Source organism: Gigantopelta aegis, chromosome 12 (genome assembly GCF_016097555.1).
Source record: "Gigantopelta aegis isolate Gae_Host chromosome 12, Gae_host_genome, whole genome shotgun sequence".
Classification (NCBI taxonomy): Eukaryota; Metazoa; Mollusca; class Gastropoda; order Neomphalida; family Peltospiridae; genus Gigantopelta; species Gigantopelta aegis.
In genome coordinates, this window is record NC_054710.1 from 24258763 (window position 1) to 24278220 (window position 19458).

A 19458-nucleotide genomic window follows, 5' to 3' on the forward strand; every position below is an offset into this window, starting at 1 on the left:
GTCCTCCTAAGATCGACTCTCGTTCTGAAACCACACGTGCAACTCGCGTATTATGCACAAACATAGTGATCCAGTGGTAAAGCGCTTGCTTGATGCGCGGTCCTCCTAAGATCGACTCTCGTTCTGAAACCACACGTGCAACACGCATATCATGCACAAACACAGTGATCCAGTGGTAAAGTGCTTGCTTGATGCGCGGTCCTCCTAAGATCGACTCTCGTTCTGAAACCACACGTGCAACACGCATATCATGCACAAACACAGTGATCCAGTGGTAAAGTGCTTGCTTGATGCTCGGTCGTCCTAAGATCGACTCTCGTTCTGAAACCACACGTGCAACACGCATATCAGGCACAAACACAGTGATCCAGTGGTAAAGCGCTTGCTTGATGCGCGGTCCTCCTAAGATCGACTCTCGTTCTGAAACCACACGTGCAACACGCATATCAGGCACAAACACAGTGATCCAGTGGTAAAGCGCTTGCTTGATGCGCGGTCCTCCTAAGATCGACTCTCGTTCTGAAACCACACGTGCAACACGCATATCATGCACAAACACAGTGATCCAGTGGTAAAGTGCTTGCTTGATGCTCGGTCGTCCTAAGATCGACTCTCGTTCTGAAACCACACGTGCAACACGCATATCATGCACAAACACAGAGATCCAGTGGTAAAGCGCTTGCTTAATGCGCGGTCGTCCTAAGATCGACTCTCGTTCTGAAACCACACGTACGACACGCATATCGTGCACAAAAACAGTGATCCAGTGGTAAATTGCTTGCTTGATGCGCGGTCGTCCTAAGATCGACTATCGTTGGCGGGCCCATTAGCCTATTTCTCCTTCCAGCCAGTACACGACGACTGGTATATTAAAACCGTGGTATGTGCTATCTTGTTGTCAAATTACACTTTTTTACGACGATTAATAATTAAATTTACTCTAGTGGTGTCGTTCAACAAAACAAACTTTAATAAATAAAGTTTTCAAGTAACAGGGTACAACTAAAGAGAAATGGTTTGTGCTATCCTGCCTGTGGGAAGCGCAAATAAAATATCCCTTGCTGCTAATCTGTGTGGTCCTTAACCATATGTCTGACGCCATATAACCGTAAATAAAGTGTGTTGAGTGCGTCGTTAAATAAAACATTTCTTTCTTTCTTTCTTTAATTATCGGGAGTAGTGCATTTTCTTTTCTTTCTTTTTTTCTTATTTTTTTTTGCATGGCTCTTTACATTGTTTTAACTTAAAGTCGCAGGCCCTAGTTTGAACTGGTAAATATGGACACTAAGTTTAGTTAATCTGCAAACATGTATCTTATTTCGATAAAGTTACAATGGAATAAAAAAAATAGTATGTGACGTCAAAAAACGAAATATCCTTTAAAATAGACTGAAACTCGAATCAATAAGCCTCTACTTCTCAGACGTATGTGCGGTGTTTTTTGTTGTGTTTTTCTTCTTTATTTAATGAAAAATGCAATTTTTGGTACTACAAACACCAGGATGACCAGAAACACTTCGATTCTACGGAAATGGATAATCTAAAGAATAACATATTTGTTTGTCCCTTTAACTCTTGGATTTTTATGTTGATGTTCACAAAGTAATTTTAATGCAGGATTTTCAAAAAAATAAAAAATTCAAATAGTCTTTATTGGAAATGAAAACATACGTTACAACGTCTTCTGCTACTTAATTTCAACTTGGTAAAACTAATTGTGGTCTGGTTTTAATGCAGGATTTTCTAAATATCTTTTAAACATAAAATTGAAATAGTCTTTATTGGAAATGAAAACACACGTTACAACGTCTTCTGCTACTAACTTCAACTTGGCAAAACAAATTTTAGTCTGGTTTTAACATGACTTTATGATAAAGTTAACTTTTAAAATGAGTTTTCTATATACGCCTTTAATTCCCGTCACTGTTATGTGAACGTGACGTGCCAACAAATTCGTGTTAGTAACAGACTGTTTTGGAAATAATATCATAATTAAATCTAACACGTTATCACTGATAACATTAGATTGCGAAATGAAACCCTGCACGTCCAATCACACCTATTGGAGATTCTCCCTATAAAGTCAGACAGATGCGGGCTGGACTTCACCATTTATTGGCGCCGTGATCGAGTCACTCTAAAGGTAAGATTTTGTTTTATTTCATTTTCTTGATTTTTCTTGTTTGTGATGTTTTAGTTTTTTGCAATGTCAGCACAAAAACTACAAGTTTCGACCAGGACGGGTTACACCGGCCTCGGTGGCATCGTGGTTAGGCCATCGGTCTACAGGCTGGTAGGTACTGGGTTCGGATCCCAGTCGAGGCATGGACTGTTTAATCCAGATACCGACTCCAAACCCTGAGTGAGTGCTCCGCAAGGCTCAATGGGTAAGTGTAAACCACTTGCACCGACCAGTGATCCATTACTGGTTCAACAAAGGCCATGGTTTGTGCTATCCTGCCTGTGGGAAGCACAAGTAAAAGATCCTTGCTGCCTGTCGTAAAAGAGTAGCCAATGTGCGACAGCGGGTTTCCTCTGAAAACAGTGTCATAATGACCATATGTTTGACGTCCAATAGCCGATGATAAGATACAAACATCAATGTGCTCTAGTGGCGTCGTTAAACAAAACACACTTTAGGACGGGATCCAGAAGAGACTGATGTCGCCGTGTAGTTGCTATCATTAATGGCATTAGGTAAACATTGAGATAATATCGTTTTTCAAATTATTATGTCATTTTTTGTTGAATCATTACAAACTAGCATGAAGTTAGCTCATTCTACGAGTGTAGGACTCAAACTAGAAAGTAAGACATGGCCTGCTATTATGTTGTTGTTTCTTAATATAGCAGGCCAAAAGAAATATGGCTTGCTAAGAAAATATATGGTCTGCAGTAAATAAAACAGCACGGGGTGAGTGGAGGGTTTAGGACAGTGTGTGGAACATTAAAACCCCCTGAAGAGTATTTTAGAACAGTATTAAATTAAAATATAACAGAATCACTAACTCAGCCTTAGCTAAATAGAATATGAGAAAGTAAGAAAGAAACGTTTTTTTTATTATTATTATTTAACGACGCACTCAACACATTGTATTTAGGGTTATATGGCGTCAGACATAATTTTAAGGACTACACATATATATATATATAGAGAGGAAACCCGCTGTCGCCACTTCATGGGCTACTATTTTCGATTAGCAGCACGGGATATTTTATATGCACTATCCCACAGACAGGATAGTACATACCACGGCCTTTGTTACACCAGTCGTGGTGCATTGGCTGGAACGAGAAATAGCCAATGAGGCCACAGACGGGGATCGATCCTAAACCGATCGCGCATCAAGCGAGCGCTTTACCACTAAGAAAATATATGGTCTGCAGTAAATAAAACAGCACGGGGTGAGTGGAGGGTTTAGGACAGCGCGTGCAACATTAAACACCTCTGAGGAGTATTTTAGAACAGTATTAAATTAAAATAATATGTTCCCTTTAACCCGCTTAAAATCGTCCAACCTGTCACAAATCAGTCACGTCTTCACTATTTCTCATTTCTTTCAAAACAAGTAAAAAATGTATTGATTAATAACACTGTGTGTATGTATTAACATTACAAATAGCTACTTCTCCGCTTGGAAACCTGTTTTATTTTGCTTGATCTTCTGTTAATGATTTTAAAATTTGTATTTATTTATGCGTGTATATTTGACTGTAGTCTGAGTACACTGACGGTGATAGAGCTATACGGATATTTGGACAGTTATCAACGTTGATAACTGTCCAAATATCCGTCTAGCTCTCTTACCGTCAGAGCACTCGGGCTAATATGACTATTGCAATCTTGACGTGTATGTTATATGTATACAATCCTCTGATGTCCTCCAATAGCCGAGGATTAATTAATCAATGCGGTCTAGTGTTGTCGTTAAACAAAACAAACTTTAACAATCATCTCATGATACCGGTTGGTGGCATTGCGTGCAATAAACATTTGTTCTGTTCTGCCACGTTACATGATTTTCCTTCACGGAAGATCACCTGATGCCTCCTGTTAAAGTGATCGACACTAGTTTTTAAAACACCAAGGCATATGTTTCACTATTAAAACCGTTTTGGAAAACTGAAACCATAGTTTTCTTAAATTGTGTTATTTAGATTATCAATTTCCGTATGTCCGAAGTGTTTCTGGTCATCCTGGCGTTTTTAATATCACAAAATGTATTTGTCTTATTTCCTTACGTGCTTCTGAGAAGTAACAGCTGTGGAATCACGTTTTAGTATCTTTTTTAAGACTCTTGTTTCACTTTGTTGTAACTGTATTCAAATGTGTTACAGGTGTGTAGATTAACTAAACTAATGATAGGCTCAGACTACCAACTGCCAGCACAACGTTAGACACATTCATGCTGTCACAACTTCTACGGCTTTTCAGTTGCTAGTCCGAACGGTCTTACTACTCGATTCTCGTCGTATAAGCCTTTATTTGTTCAAATCATGTTACAACGGCAAGTTTGTACACATAATAACAATCAATGAATCAATGAATGTAAAGTACAGATTGGTTACTGTCTGTTAAACAAAGGAAATAATATTAATACGATTAGTGTCAATGCAAATAAAATAAATACCCGACAATACTGAAAATATCAGCTCATTTTCAAACAGCATTTTGGCGGCGAAACTGCTAACTGCCGTCGCGCATTTCGAGGGCTGTAATCAGGCTATGTAAATTCCAGCCATTGCACGACGACCGGTGTATCAGAGGCTGCAGCATGTGATATTACGGGTGTGGGATGATGTATATAGAAAGATTATTAAATGAGCTTGTGTGTCATACTGATTTTATAAAACGAGTGTTGCTCCAGCGAGAGCGAGGGTAATACATGGATCCTGACACGAGTTTCGTAAAATAAGTACGACACACACGCGAGTGTAATAAATGTTTTATTATCCATATTATTATTATTATTATTATTATTATTTATTTTTTTTGTTCATGAAAAACAAGACCCGTCTCAAAATGTTTTAACCACAACTAGAAGCAGACTACGAAATGACGTAATATTTCACATGTACAGTCTGATCTAGGACTGGGGAAGCAACGTCATGTTATAATGTCGTTTCCCAAAACTGCATGTGCTTCGTATGGTTTTTATTAACTCGTTTATGTTGAAACATGTTGATAATAAAACGATATTCCTTGCTACTAATGGAAAACAAATATAGCGGGTTTCCGTTCTAAAACTGCGTCATGATTACCAACGTGGATTCATTAAACAAAACACTTATTAGAAACCGACATTTTATTTCAACTTATTTCCGTGCTTATATCCAATTAAGGTTCAAGCACGCTGCCCTGGGCACACACACCTCAGCTGTCTGAGCTGTCTGTCCAGGACAGTGGGTTAGTTGTTAGTTGGTTAGTGGTTAGTTGGTTAATTGTTAATGAGAAAGAAGAGGGAGTAGGATCTTACACCTACCCATTGAGTAGTTAAAACTTGCTCTGGGTGGGAGCCAGTACCGGCCTGCGAACCCAGTAACTACCAGCCTGTAGCCATATAGCTTAACCACGACATCACCGAGGCCGGTACTTTCATTGCGATGTGTAGCATCTTATATCAATTTGGGGGATTAAAATATTTCTATTTTACCCACTTGCTTGTAGATTGTTTGCTTACAGATAACTTGGTATGCCGCTTGCTATAGTGACATTATTTACCCATATTCCTAGAAAACGACAAATACCGATTAACATAGACTCGGTTGATATTTTCCATATTAAAAAACACCCGTGCCGAATCATCTATTTATTATATGCCCATTCAATTTTACTATAGTAATATTAAAAAAACCCAATTGAAACTGGAAATTTTGAAAGAGAATTTGCATTTTATCTGTACTGGAGTTATTGCTTACGTCATTTGTTGTTTACGTCATATGATTTACACCTGTTTACTTACGCCATATATGATTTACAAACTACATCACATCTTATTTGAAATTTACCCTAATACAAATTGCCGCATAGTACGAGTGTTACAGTCCAGTCAATTTATGCGAAAAAAAGATGTTCAAGTATATGCAGGAATGAAGTGTTGATCATAGATTTAAGAAAGTGCAGTCATGACATATCTTTTGACGTTAAATTACCCCCCCCCCCCCCCCCCCCCCCCCCAGTGCTGAAGTAAAACCTCAAATTCGGGCAAACATTATACAGATATTCGGCAATATGTTCTAACCTGAGACCGTTTTACTATGTATTTCCATCATTCTACCCTGAAAATTAATTGTAATCCATGTAAAAATGCTTGGTGATTCGTTTGCAACCATGTATAGTTGTTTGGTGATAATACTAATTGTGAATAAATGTTGTTATCTAGTTTCGGACATTTTTCGTTTAATTCGGGCAAAAACCAGCCTGCCCCTCCCCCCCCCCCTCCCCCCACACACACACACCTACTAAACAATGTGAGCCCCTACGTCTATGAGACTTTAGATCGACGACAATAAACTAATTTTTGTTACAGAGTACTCCCACTAATTTTATCGATTATAGATCACTACTTAAGCACATAAAGCCATATTGCCTTTCGTCCAGCGCCCTTTCCGAGCCTTAATTGGATACAGGCACGTCAAATAGTTATAAGGAAGTAAGTAATATTTTGTTTAACAAAACGTCTAGATCACATTGATTTATTAATCATTGGCTATTGGATGTCAAACATTTGCTCATTTGTATTACATATATCGATACCACGCTGACTGCGCACCAAACGAGCACTATACCACTGGGCTACGCCCCGGCTCAAGTGAGTAAGTAACATATATAAAGTTATATGTGTTTATTTTACAGATGAAATATTCTCTGATGCTCATGTTTCTTGTGGCTATCGCCGCAATTCACCAGGCAGAGGGTGGTCCTTGGTGGCCAGGCCTAGTTGAGAACCACGGAAAAACCAAGCGAGGTTGGCCTACGTGGCCAGGCCTAGTTGAGAACCAAGGAAAAACCAAGCGAGGTTGGCCTACGTGGCCAGGCCTAGTTGAGAACCAAGGAAAAACCAAGCGAGGTTGGCCTACGTGGCCAGGCCTAGTTGAGAACCAAGGAAAAATCAAGCGAGGTTGGCCTACGTGGCCAGGCCTAGTTGAGAATCAAGGAAAAACCAAGCGAGGTTGGCCCACATGGCCAGGCCTAGTTCAGAACCAAGGAAAAACCAAGCGAGGTTGGCCTACGTGGCCAGGCCTAGTTGAGAATCAAGGAAAAACCAAGCGAGGTTGGCCTACATGGCCAGGCCTAGTTGAGAACCAAGGAAAAACCAAGCGAGGTTGGCCTACATGGCCAGGCCTAAATGAGAACCAAGGAAAAAACAAGCGAGGTTGGCCCACATGGCCAGGCCTAGTTCAGAACCAAGGAAAAACCAAGCGAGGTTGGCCTACATGGCCAGGCCTAGTTGAGAACCAAGAAAAAACCAAGCAAGGTACAGTATACTACGTTTTTGCTCACTGGACTGAATTATCAAATTGTGCAGGTGCTTTATAAATCTATCTATCCCCTACGTTTATGACTAACGTCATCATTTTGTTTTACGACGAATGACGTCACAATTCATGTGTCAATTTGTCATTTCACATCGAATAATATATATATATATATTTTTTAATTTATATTTTCAACTATATTATTTAAAGTGAAGATGTTACATTATTGTATTGGATGACAAGGGGGGGGGGGGGGGTGTGTCTCGAATAATGTGTAGCTAAATATAGCTTCTTCACCATATTTGTTTCTTTGTCAGTTGTCTTTCAAAGCGCTGTGTAAAAAAATTAGTTTGTTGAATGTGAATGCATAAAACAATGACGTCATTAGAAAATGCTTGTGACACATTCTAAAGATTCCCCCTTAAAACGAGTTTGTTTCTACTTACTAAATGGAATTACTTGTTTGTAATTTTGTATAGGCATCTAGCTGAAAGTATAAACTGTATATTTCAAAGCAAAACACAATTATAAATATAGTTGGCGTATATGTATATCTATCTATGTATGTATGTATGTATGTATGTATGTATGTATGTATGTATGTATGTATGTATATGTATATACCATATGTATATATATATGTATATATAATATATATATATATATATATATATATATATATATATATATATATATATATCGGTACGTTCGAAATTATTATTGGGAGGTAAAATCCGGTTTGGGCTACTACAAGCATTAGTACAAAAACAATCACCTTGTTAATACAGACACTGATATTCTAAAAACAATCACATTGTTAATACAGACACTGATATTCTAAAAACAATCACCTTGTTAATACAGACACTGATATTCCAAATACAATCACCTTGTTAATACAGACACTGATATTCTAAAAACAATCACATTGTTAATACAGACACTGATATTCTAAAAACAATCACATTGTTAATACAGACACTGATATTCTAAATACAATCACCTTGTTAATACAGACACTGATATTCTAAAAACAATCACCTTGTTAATACAGACACTGATATTCCAAATACAATCACCTTGTTAATACAGACACTGATATTCTAAATACAGTCACCTTGTTAATACAGACACTGATATTCTAAATACAGTCACCTTGTTAATACAGACACTGATATTCTAAATACAATCACCTTGTAAATACAGACACTGATATTCCAAATACAATCACCTTGTTAATACAGACACTGATATTCCAAAAACAATCACCTTGTTAATACAGACACTGATATTCTAAATACAATCACCTTGTTAATACAGACACTGATATTCTAAATACAATCACCTTGTTAATACAGACACTGATATTCTAAAAACAATCACCTTGTTAATACAGACACTGATATTCTAAATAAGAACATGTATTTAATGTGTATGTTACGCCATCGAAAAGTCTTTATTGGTCGGAAACATTTTAAAATGGTTGTAAACTTACGACTGTTCCTATTAACTAAATTTGAGATTTGAAGTAAGTACATTCCTTTAAAGAGTTTTAATCGTTCCAATATTTCAATGGTCTCAATTCCAAAAGCGGAAAGCTCAGATTAGGTTTTACAAACAGAAAAAAAAAATTAAATAAAAAAACACGTGTATCTAATACATTTATACATATAATTTTAGGAAACGCGAAAATCTCTGGAACCAAACTGGAATAAAGAAGGATCAAAACTGTGTGAGTACAGCTCAAGATCTACTCAATAATCACTATGTCTGTCTGTCTGTCTGTCTGTCTGTCTCTCTCTCTCTCTCTCTCTCTCTCTCCTCTCTCTCTCTCTCTCTCTCTCTCTCTCTCTCTCTCTCTCTCTTTGTGTGTGTGTGTGTGTAGGGCTATTTCTCGTCCCAGCCATTGCACCACGACTGGTGTATCAAAGGCCGTGATATGTGCTATCCTGTCTGTGAGGGGGCGGGACGTAGCCCAGTGGTAAAGTTTTCGCCTGATGCGCGGTCGGTTTGGGATCGATCCCCGTCGGTGGCCCCATTGGGATGTTTATTCTTCCAGCCAGTGCATCACACCTGGTGTAACAAAAAAACGTGGTATGTGTTATCCTGTCTGTGGGATGGTGCATATAAAAGGACCCTTCCTGCTAATCGGAAAGTGTAGCCTATGAAGTGGCAACAACGGGTTTTCCTCTCTCAATATATATATATATATATATATATATATATATATATATATATATATATATAATATATATATATATATAATATATATATGTGTGTGGTCCTTAACCATATGTCTGACGCTATATAACCGTAAATAAAATATGTTGAGTGCGTCGTTAATATAACATTTCCTTCCTTCCCGTGTGTGGGATGGTACAAATGTCAAAATGTTTTAGTGATGTCGTTAAATAAGACAAATTTGAACTCTCTGGGTACATGTTTTTGTGGAAATTAGCTTTTTAAAAACATTTTAAAATGCATACATGTATGCACAGGTAACACTAAATGATTTTCAAGCAACGTTATTACTGTGCAGTTTGTTATTACAAGTCTAAAATGCTATTGCTGTTCTTTTATTAATAATATACATTTTACTTTCAGGTCCTTCCAACAGAATGTCGCAGTTCGACCGTTAATGAGAAATCCACTGTCAAGACAGAAATAAAATTTGCATCTAAAAACTTGGTGTTTGTTCCAATGTAATCTCTATCGCATAGATATGAAACAAAGTGTTGGATCGGCAGGGAACACTGCCCCCTCCCCTTCCCCCTCCCTCTTACCCAGCTTTGAAGCTAATATTATGTTTTATATATTAGTTCCATTTTCAATAGGGGACCAACGCTGTATCTGCAAACATGACTGGATGACAGTGTTCCCTGTCCTCACTCATTTTCGACGACTATCTCCCCCCTCCCCCCCCCCTTTTCTCTCTCTCTCTCTCTCTCTCTCTCTCTCTCTCTCTCTCTCTCTCTCTCTCTCTCTCTCTCTCTCTCTCTCTCTCTCTCTCTCTCTCTCTCTCTCTCTCAAACAAGTGTCGGGAGTAGTAATGTTTAAGCATATAGGAACAATACGTCAAGTATGGGCTAGAGGACACAAGTATCTTTTTTGGATTGAAATAAATGTTTTATGTTACGATGCACTCAACACATTTTATTTACGGTTATATGGCGTCGGACATATGGGTAAGGACCACACATATTGAGAGAGGAAACCCGCTGTCGCCACTTCATGGGCTACTCTTTTCGATTAGCAGTAAGGTATCTTTCGTATGCACCACCCCACAGACAGGGTAGTACATACCGCGACCTTTGATACAGTCGTGGTGCACTGGCTGGAACGAGAAATAGCCCAATGGGCCTACCGACGGGGATTGATTCCACACCGACCGCGCATTGAGCGAGCGCTATACCACTGGGCTACGTCCCCCCCCCCCCCCCCCCCCCCCCCCCCACTTTTTTGGATTGATACATAAAGTAGTACATACTTAAATTGTCTCCCATGTTTCCTGATATAAACACCGAACTTGAAAATACGGTGACGTGCTAGTAAACGTATTCTCCTTGCCTTCATCATTAAATCAAATCGAACATATCTGCGTTTGAGGTGATCTTGACTTTCGCGCATTGATTTTTCTTGTTTGTTTATTCGTTTTTTGTTGTTGTTGGGGTTTTTGGGCGGGTGTGTGTGTGTGGGGGGGGGGGGGGGGGGGGGGGGGGGGTTGGCGGGGTGTGTGTGTTTGTGGGTTTTTTTTTTTTTTTGGTATGTTTCTGTGTTTTTTTCTTTGGGTTTTTTCGTCAAATCTTGCATATTTATTAAACAAAATATATACCGAATAGATATATGAGCAACCATTCGGCAAAATAAATAAAAATTAACCAGTAGCTCCCCCTTCTCTTTCAATGAACCGTTCCAAAAGGCGCCAAAAATACTTCAAGAAATGTGCCCACCATTTTACTTTTTTTCAAAATTCCATATCACCAAAATGCCCCCGCCCGCTACCGACCTCGGTCGGGCTGCTGGTGCCCTCTTGCACGTGTCAGCGGAGGCGGTCCCCTCCACCCACCCACCCAAACCCTGTTCCTCTCCTGGACGGAGAAGCTGGCCCAGGCCGACACCTGCGCCCACGACAGACGTGCGCTACAACAGCTTGTTCTGAATGTGCAGTTAAACCCTATCACCTGACCTGACCTGACCTGACCTGACCTGACTCTTGATACCTCTTCCGGAACTAAATCTTGCTCTTCCCGTAGGCACTTCCATGAATGTCCATCATATGTCCTATTGCGTGCACATATCAAGTCGACAGAGAATACATGAACATGTTATTTCTAATTAAAATTTTAAATAAAATATGTAAATGAAATAAAACAAGTTATCTATGATTGCATACTTATGGCTTTATAGCAATGCTATGTATACCACAGATAATTCAGAACTTGATGGACATTTTATTACCTGGAATGCTGTTGTATTTTTATAAATTATCGAAACGAATTTCAGTTTGTTATATCATGGAAGAGTATTCTGATGTTTTGGGGATTTTTTAATTTTTTAATTTTGTTTTCACTTTTGTGAAAACAAATATCTGGACACAAGGACGAGGTGAAACCTTTAGTAGGGGCGGCGCAGACGGTACGGCCGGTACGACCATGGCCGTTCCACTTTTCAAAGACCACTTTTGTGTGTGTATGGGTTATATTTGTTACATGTGTGAAAATGTCCTTATAAGTAATTTGAAAGGCGAGTCTGGCAACCACGAGCCGTACCACTATTTAAACATTTAACGAAATTGTCACGTTGTCTAGCAGGATATGTATTATATACTAGGTGGTGTGAGGATACACCTACCTCAAGATACGATACGTATCACGATACATAGCCCACGATACATAGCTCACGATACGATACTCATCACTATACCTGATTCACGTAGTTTTCCCAGTAAAACAAGCATTTGAAGCTTAGGTGAAGTAATTTCCAAATAAGAAATAAATTAAAAATAAAGTTTGTTTTAATTAACGACACCCCTAGAGCACATTACTTATTAATCATCTGCTATTGGATGTCAAATATTTGGTAATTTTGACATAAAGTCTTAGAGAGGAAACTCGCTATATTATTCCTTTAGTAGTAAGGAATATTTTATATGCACCATCATACAGACAGGATAGCATATACCACAGCCTTTGATATACCAGTCGTGGTGCATGACTGTAACGTGAAATAGCCCAATAGGCCTACCGACGTGGATCAATCCTAGAGCGACCGACACTGAATAAACGCAGTTTTAATGTGAAAACACATCACACAGACATACTGACATCAGCGGGCGGGACGTAGCCCAGTGGTAAAGCACTCGCTCGATGCGCGGTCGGCGTGAAATCGATCCCCATCGGTGGCCCCATTGCGCTATTTCTCGTTCCAGCCAGTGCACCACGACTGGTATATCAAAGGCCGTGTCAAAGGAATTTCGATTTACTGGGGGTCCGATTTAGGAAGGAAATGTTATATTTAACGACGCACTCAACACATTTTATTTACGGGTATATGGCGTCGAACATATACTGAAGGACCACAAATATATTGAGAGAGGAAACCGGCTGTCGCCACTTCATGTGCTACTCTTTACGATAGCAGCAAGGAATCTTTTATATGCACCATCCCATAGACAGGATATCACATACCATTGCCTTTGATGTACCAGTCGTTCTGCACTGGCTGGAGCGAGAAATAGTCCAATGAGCCGACGGGGTTCGATCCCAAACCGACCGCGCATCAAGCGAGCGCTTTACCACTGGGCTACGTCTCGCCCCGGGGTCCGGCTTAGAGACGTTTCACTATATACATTGGAAAGTATACTGAAAATATTCAGATATTAAACATGTTGGTAAAAAATACCTGTGCAGGTCAAAATCGGGTCAGACCACTGTCCATTTGCTTGACACGTTGAAGAGTTGGATCCACTGACGTAATCATATCCAGGTTTACAAGAGTAACTTGCTACTGACAGAAATATTGTTGAGGAATACGTCAGATCGGCTCCGGCTATGTCATTAGGTATCCCACAGTCGATTCCTAAAACGTATGTAAAACAGGGAATGTATTTATAAGACAAAATAATAATGATGATACTTGAAAAACAAACTTTCACGAATCTCTAATGACCTATAGTCCGTCCCAGAGGGAGCCCCTTTTCACGAATCTCTAATGACCTATAGTCCGTCCCAGAGGGAGCCCCTTTTCACGAATCTCTAATGACCTATAGTCCGTAACAGAGGGAGCCCCTTTTCCATACTATAGAATTTACTACAAGTTATTTATTTCTGAGCCGAAATTATGATGGTACTGTATGAAAAAACAAACCTTAATGAATCGCTAATGATCTATAGTCCTTCCGATAGGGAGCCTCTTTTTCGTACTATGGAATTTACTACAAGTTATTTATTTCTGAGCCGATATTTTTCTGAGCCGAAATTATGATGGTACTATAAACGGCACACATACATAGTAAAAACTAATTGTAATTTCGAAAACATTTTTACTTTTTTTCTTACGTCAAACTAAACTGAAATTATTTATTTATAAAAAAAGAAAAGAAAAACAAAACAAAACAAAAAACATGTTTTATTGGATGATGATTATATTATTAATGTGTTTTATTATATTACATGTATGTACTGATTTTGATATTACAGGTACATATTAATACATTGGTGAAACATACACTAACCGTATTCTGCGTTAGGCTTAAATAAACTAGTATTACAGACAACTACAACATTACTTGAATGTATTGAACGTGTCACTACAATACTACCTGTACAGTTTAATGCCGGATCAGACCACTGTCCATTTGACAGACATGTCGAAGAGTTGGACCCACTGACGTAAACATATCCAAGTGTACACGTGTAGAATGCGTCAGATGGGAAAATAGTAGACGTGTATGTCAGGTCAGCTCCAGGTATAGTATCTGGAACCCCACATTCTATTCCTGAATATAATTTGAAAAAAAAAAGTAATAATATAAAAAATAAATAAAATAAAAAAAAATATATATATATATATCGCCCCCACCGCATACCTACAATCGTCTGCTCTATATTATGTATGTATGCATGTGCATTTGGTTCGAATCCCACAACTTGTACGGCTGGGTCAAAGTTGTCATCTCAATATTTGCAAGAACCCCAAATAATTTTTAAGAAATAAAATGAAATTTAACCCAGTACAAATATTAGAACGATCAGAAACACGTTTAATATAAAGCCACTAATATTTTATGCAGAAAAATATATTTGATATGTAATTACAATCATTAAACGGTTTCTGTTAGTCGATAACATCTTAAAAATTGCAGCAAACTCAGGAATGTCCTTTTAAGAATGATAATTGTTAAACAGTCGACACAAAGGTAATTTGTCCTAGCTTGTTTTAGCATGGTACAGTGCTAGTCTTTAATAGGCTAGACCGCCTTGCAATCATCAATGCCATGCTGCCCTGGTATTAAACCAGCCTTTTTTCAATAAATAATTCTAAAATTTCCTTTATAAAACGCACAGAAAGTGTATCATTAATTAATAAAATATGCTTGTTATATATTTGCATTTCATGTATTAATGCAAGCACATTAATTACATTTATTTTTATTTAAATTTGTCTTGTCTTTTTTGCCGTTTAATGTTTAAAAAAAATCTGCCCGCATAAATAGTGTCCCAAAAGTGTTAGTATACCATGCCTTGCCAAATGTCTGGGGAAAACACTAGTAGTATTCAGGAAATAGTTAAAGCCGCAGACCCTAGGTGAAACTAGACACTAAGTTTGGTTAATCTTCAAACTGGTAAAGCATCTGGATAAAGTTACAATACAGTGAAACGAGAGTCTGTGACGTTAAAACGGGGAAATACCCTCTAAAATAGACCTGGTCTGGTGCTTATAAAACGTTTAGAGTCTAGACTCGATACTATAATAGAGACTGAGACACTAGTGTCATGACAACGTCATAGAAATTGTATGCGAGTGACGTCATTAGACATCGAGTCTGGACTCTAAACGATTTATAAGCACGGGCCCATAGCTCGTCTCCATAACGTTTACTTCTCAGATGCACGTGCGTTTTTATAATTACGAAAAATGCATTTCGTAGTTTTACAAGCACCAGAATGACAAACAATCTTTGGATGTACGGACATTAATAATCTAGACAATAAAATGTTAATAATATTTAAATGTTAATACTCACAAAACGCTCTAGTACTTAAAACAACCATACGTCTTAGTGTTTAAAAACTATGGTGTGTCACTTCAAATTGCAGCAGGGCTATTCATACACACGGTGTCTAATGCTGTATCCTAACCGGACGCGTCAAACGGGAGCGATGCGATAATATGCATATCCTAACAAGACGCGACCATAACGACAGGGTCCATTTTTGTTTTATTATCTTCAACCGTTGAAATCGCTAAGTAAAACTTCTTTGATTGTTTAAACTATGTTTGTCGCTCGTGTCGCGAGAGAGAAATAGAAACAATTCCAATCTGTACTGTGTTTCGCGCTCGACCAATCAATATATCGCGAAGTATGCGTTCAGTTAGGAAGGATGGAAATGTATTATGGCGTCACACATGGTTAAGGACCACACATATATTTGAGTGAGGAAATCCGCTTTAGCCACTTCATGTCATACTCTTTTCGATTAGCAGCAAGGGATCTTTTATATGCACCATCCCACATCAGACAGGGTAGTACATACCACGGCCTTTGATATACCAGTCGTGGTGCACTGGCTGGAACGAGAAATAGCCCAATGGGCCCACCGACGAGGATCGATCCCAGACCGACCGCGCATCGAACGAGCGCTATACCACTGGGCTACGTCCCTCTCAACAGTCTCCCACCACGATAAAATAAAAGTCGTGTTGTGTGGTTTATTCACTCTTGATAATGCAATAAAGATATTTTCAAACCGTGTGATAAATGTTGCACAGCAAATAGTTGGTATTTTAACAATGGTCTGGTGAACAACCTTCCTTTGAATATGACTATAAGATTGAAGTAAAGATATTAGCCGTAGAGCCACACACACACACGCTCGCACACACTTAAAATAAATTGTTGTTATATCTTGATTGTGCGATCTGGACCGGAACTTTTTAATATGCAATTGTTTTGTTTGTTTGTTTGTTTTTTTTTTATTATTTTTTATAATTATTTTATTGGAGTTAGGCTTTTCTGTTACTTTCGTAAACATTTATTTTCGTTGTATATGATTTACAATTTACGTCACAACTTATTTGAAAGGTGTATTGATCACAGATTTAAGAAATTTTAGTTATGACATATCTTTTGATGTTAAATTAAAAACCATGATTGTAAAAATAATAAAAGCCGTTATGTAGTAAATACAGAACTTCACTAACGTTGTTTTTGCTTCCTGTTTATTGCACTTGTTTATTTTGTGAACGAATATGCCAGTCGACCGCTACCGGCTCTCGTGGTATATAACCTTACACTAAATAAACTCGTGCAACAAATAGGAAGCAAAAATAACGTATGTGACGTTCTGTATATGTCTAAATCTAGCCATCCATGCATACGCAAGACAGTACCCTGATCAAAATCCTAGGGGAGGTGGTGGGGGCTTTATAAACAAATGAAACACTATACATATTAAACCCCGAGATGTGTATGCTATTTTCTGGAGCAAAAAAACAACAACCCTTTCTTCTCTTTTGTCCACCGCCAAACAATAGTTGTTATTTTCAATACGTACATGTACATAGAAAGGACGGAAGGAAATGGTTTATTTAACGACGCACTCAACACATTTTATTTACGGTTATATGGCGTCGGACGTGTGGTTAAGGACCACACATATATTGAGGGAGGAAACCCGCTGTCGCCACTTCATGGGCTACTTTTTTTTGATTAGCAGCAAGGGATCTTTTTTATATGCAGTTACCCATAGACAGGATAGCACATACCACGGCCTTTGATGTACCAGTCGTGTTGCACTGGCTGGAACGAGAAATAGCCCAATGGGCCCACCGACGGGGATCGATCCCGAACCGAACGCGCATCAAGCGAGCGTTTTACCACTGGGCTACATCTCGCCCCTACATAGAAAGGTACCATCTTCAGATATATGAACACGAACTATACATTGTCATCGTGACGAAAATTTAATATGTTTTTTAGACGTAAAATAATGTATACAGTGTAATTTAACAAAGTGTACTGACATACAAAGACAGTACCTGTGCAGTTCAAATGAGGGTCAGACCACTGTCCGTTTGCTTGACATGTTGAAGAGTTGGATCCACTGACGTAAACATATTCAGTTTTACACGTGTAGATCGCGTCAGATGGGAAAATAGTTGACTTGTATGTCAGGTCAGCTCCAGAGATTGCACTTGGAACTCCACACTCAATTCCTGAATTTTATAGGGTTTTTTGTTGTTTCAAAACAAAAGGCAATATGTGTATTAAAACATACATTTTCGTAACGATGTGATAGTTCTCTCATTCGTAAGCTACTGAAAGGAAACATAGGCGGATCTAGGGGGCAGGGGCCACCCCCTCTAAATTTTCCGACAGTTATAATTTTATTATATATTAATTTTCATCCCCACTCCAAACCTCCCCCAAAGTTCCCTTTGTATTCCGCCTCATGTATCATGGATTAATATATTCAATTTTTTTTTAAATATAATTTGATATGATTTTTAGTTATAACTAGGAATTATAAAAACTCGAACGTGATAATCTTTGACATTTATTGAAACATGGGGATTGTTTTGTTTAACGACACCACTAGAGCAAATTTATTTGTTAATCATCGTCTATTGGATGTCAAACATTGGGATATTTTGTCATATAATCTTACAGAGAAAACCCGCTACGTGCGGTTCGGCCACAAAACAAATCAAAATACATTGGCTTCAAAGAGAGCATCTAGAATGGAAGCGTGCGATGCGTGGGTTTACCAATTGCATGCGTCCAGCCAGCCGTAATGAAATAATTGTATGTGGTGTATAGGACCAAAAAACACAAGCCGCAGATGCAGCAGTCAGTCCGCACGCACACGCAGTATCCAGTCTATATGCGTTTTTAGAGTGCGTCTTGCGGCCTAATACATTTGACTTCATCACGGATAGGCCATCGGTCTACAGGCTGGTAGGTGCTGGGTTCGGATCCCAGTCGAGGCATGGCATTTTTAATCCAGATACCGACTCCAAACCCTGAGTGAGTGCTCCGCAAGGCTCAATGGGTAGGTGTAAACCACTTGCACCGACCAGTGATCCATAACTGGTTCAACAAAGGCCATGCTTTGTGCTATCTTGCCTGTGGGAAGCGCAAATAAAATATCCCTGGCTGCTAATCGGAAAGAGTAGCCCATGTAGTGGGCGGGTTTCCTCTCTATATATCTGTGTCGTCCTTAACCATATGTCTGACGACATATAACCGTAAATAAAACGTGTTGTGTGCGTCGTTAAATAAAACATTTCTTTCTTTCTTTCATCACGGTTTGTGTTACCTCACCCTTCAGCTGGCCATAAATTTTAATTATCACAAATAGCTCTAGTACTTAAAACAACCATACGTCTTAGTGTTCAAAAACTAGGATGTGACACTTCAAATTGCAGCAGGGCTATTGATACACACGGTGTCTAAAGCTGTATCCTAACCGGACGGGAGCGATGCGATAATATGTATATCCTAACAAGACGCGACCATAACGACAGGGTCCATTTTGTATTATCTTCGACCGTTGAAATCGGCAAGTAAAACTTGTCTGATTGGTTAAACTATGTTTGTCGCTCGTTTCGCGAGAGAAAAATAGAAACAATTTCTATCGGTATTGTGTCTCGCGCTCGACTAATCAATATGTCGCGAAGTACGCGTTCAGTCAGGGAGTGACGATTGAAATCAATTGTTTCTAAAAGCATCGCTCGCGTCCGGTTAGGATTCAACTT

The 19458-nt window shown here is 38.7% G+C and overlaps 1 protein-coding gene across 1 annotated transcript; it reads left to right on the plus strand.

Moving 5' to 3' along the window:
- The first annotated feature begins 2083 nt into the window (after positions 1 to 2083).
- On the plus strand, positions 2084 to 10163 carry LOC121386869 (collagen alpha-2(IV) chain-like). The gene is made up of 4 exons (XM_041517898.1): positions 2084 to 2143; positions 6857 to 7478; positions 9160 to 9211; positions 10084 to 10163. Exons 2-3 carry the CDS (start codon positions 6857 to 6859, stop codon positions 9192 to 9194), a joined length of 657 nt encoding a protein of 218 aa, XP_041373832.1. The 5' UTR covers positions 2084 to 2143; the 3' UTR covers positions 9195 to 9211; positions 10084 to 10163.
- The last annotated feature ends 9295 nt before the right edge of the window (positions 10164 to 19458 follow it).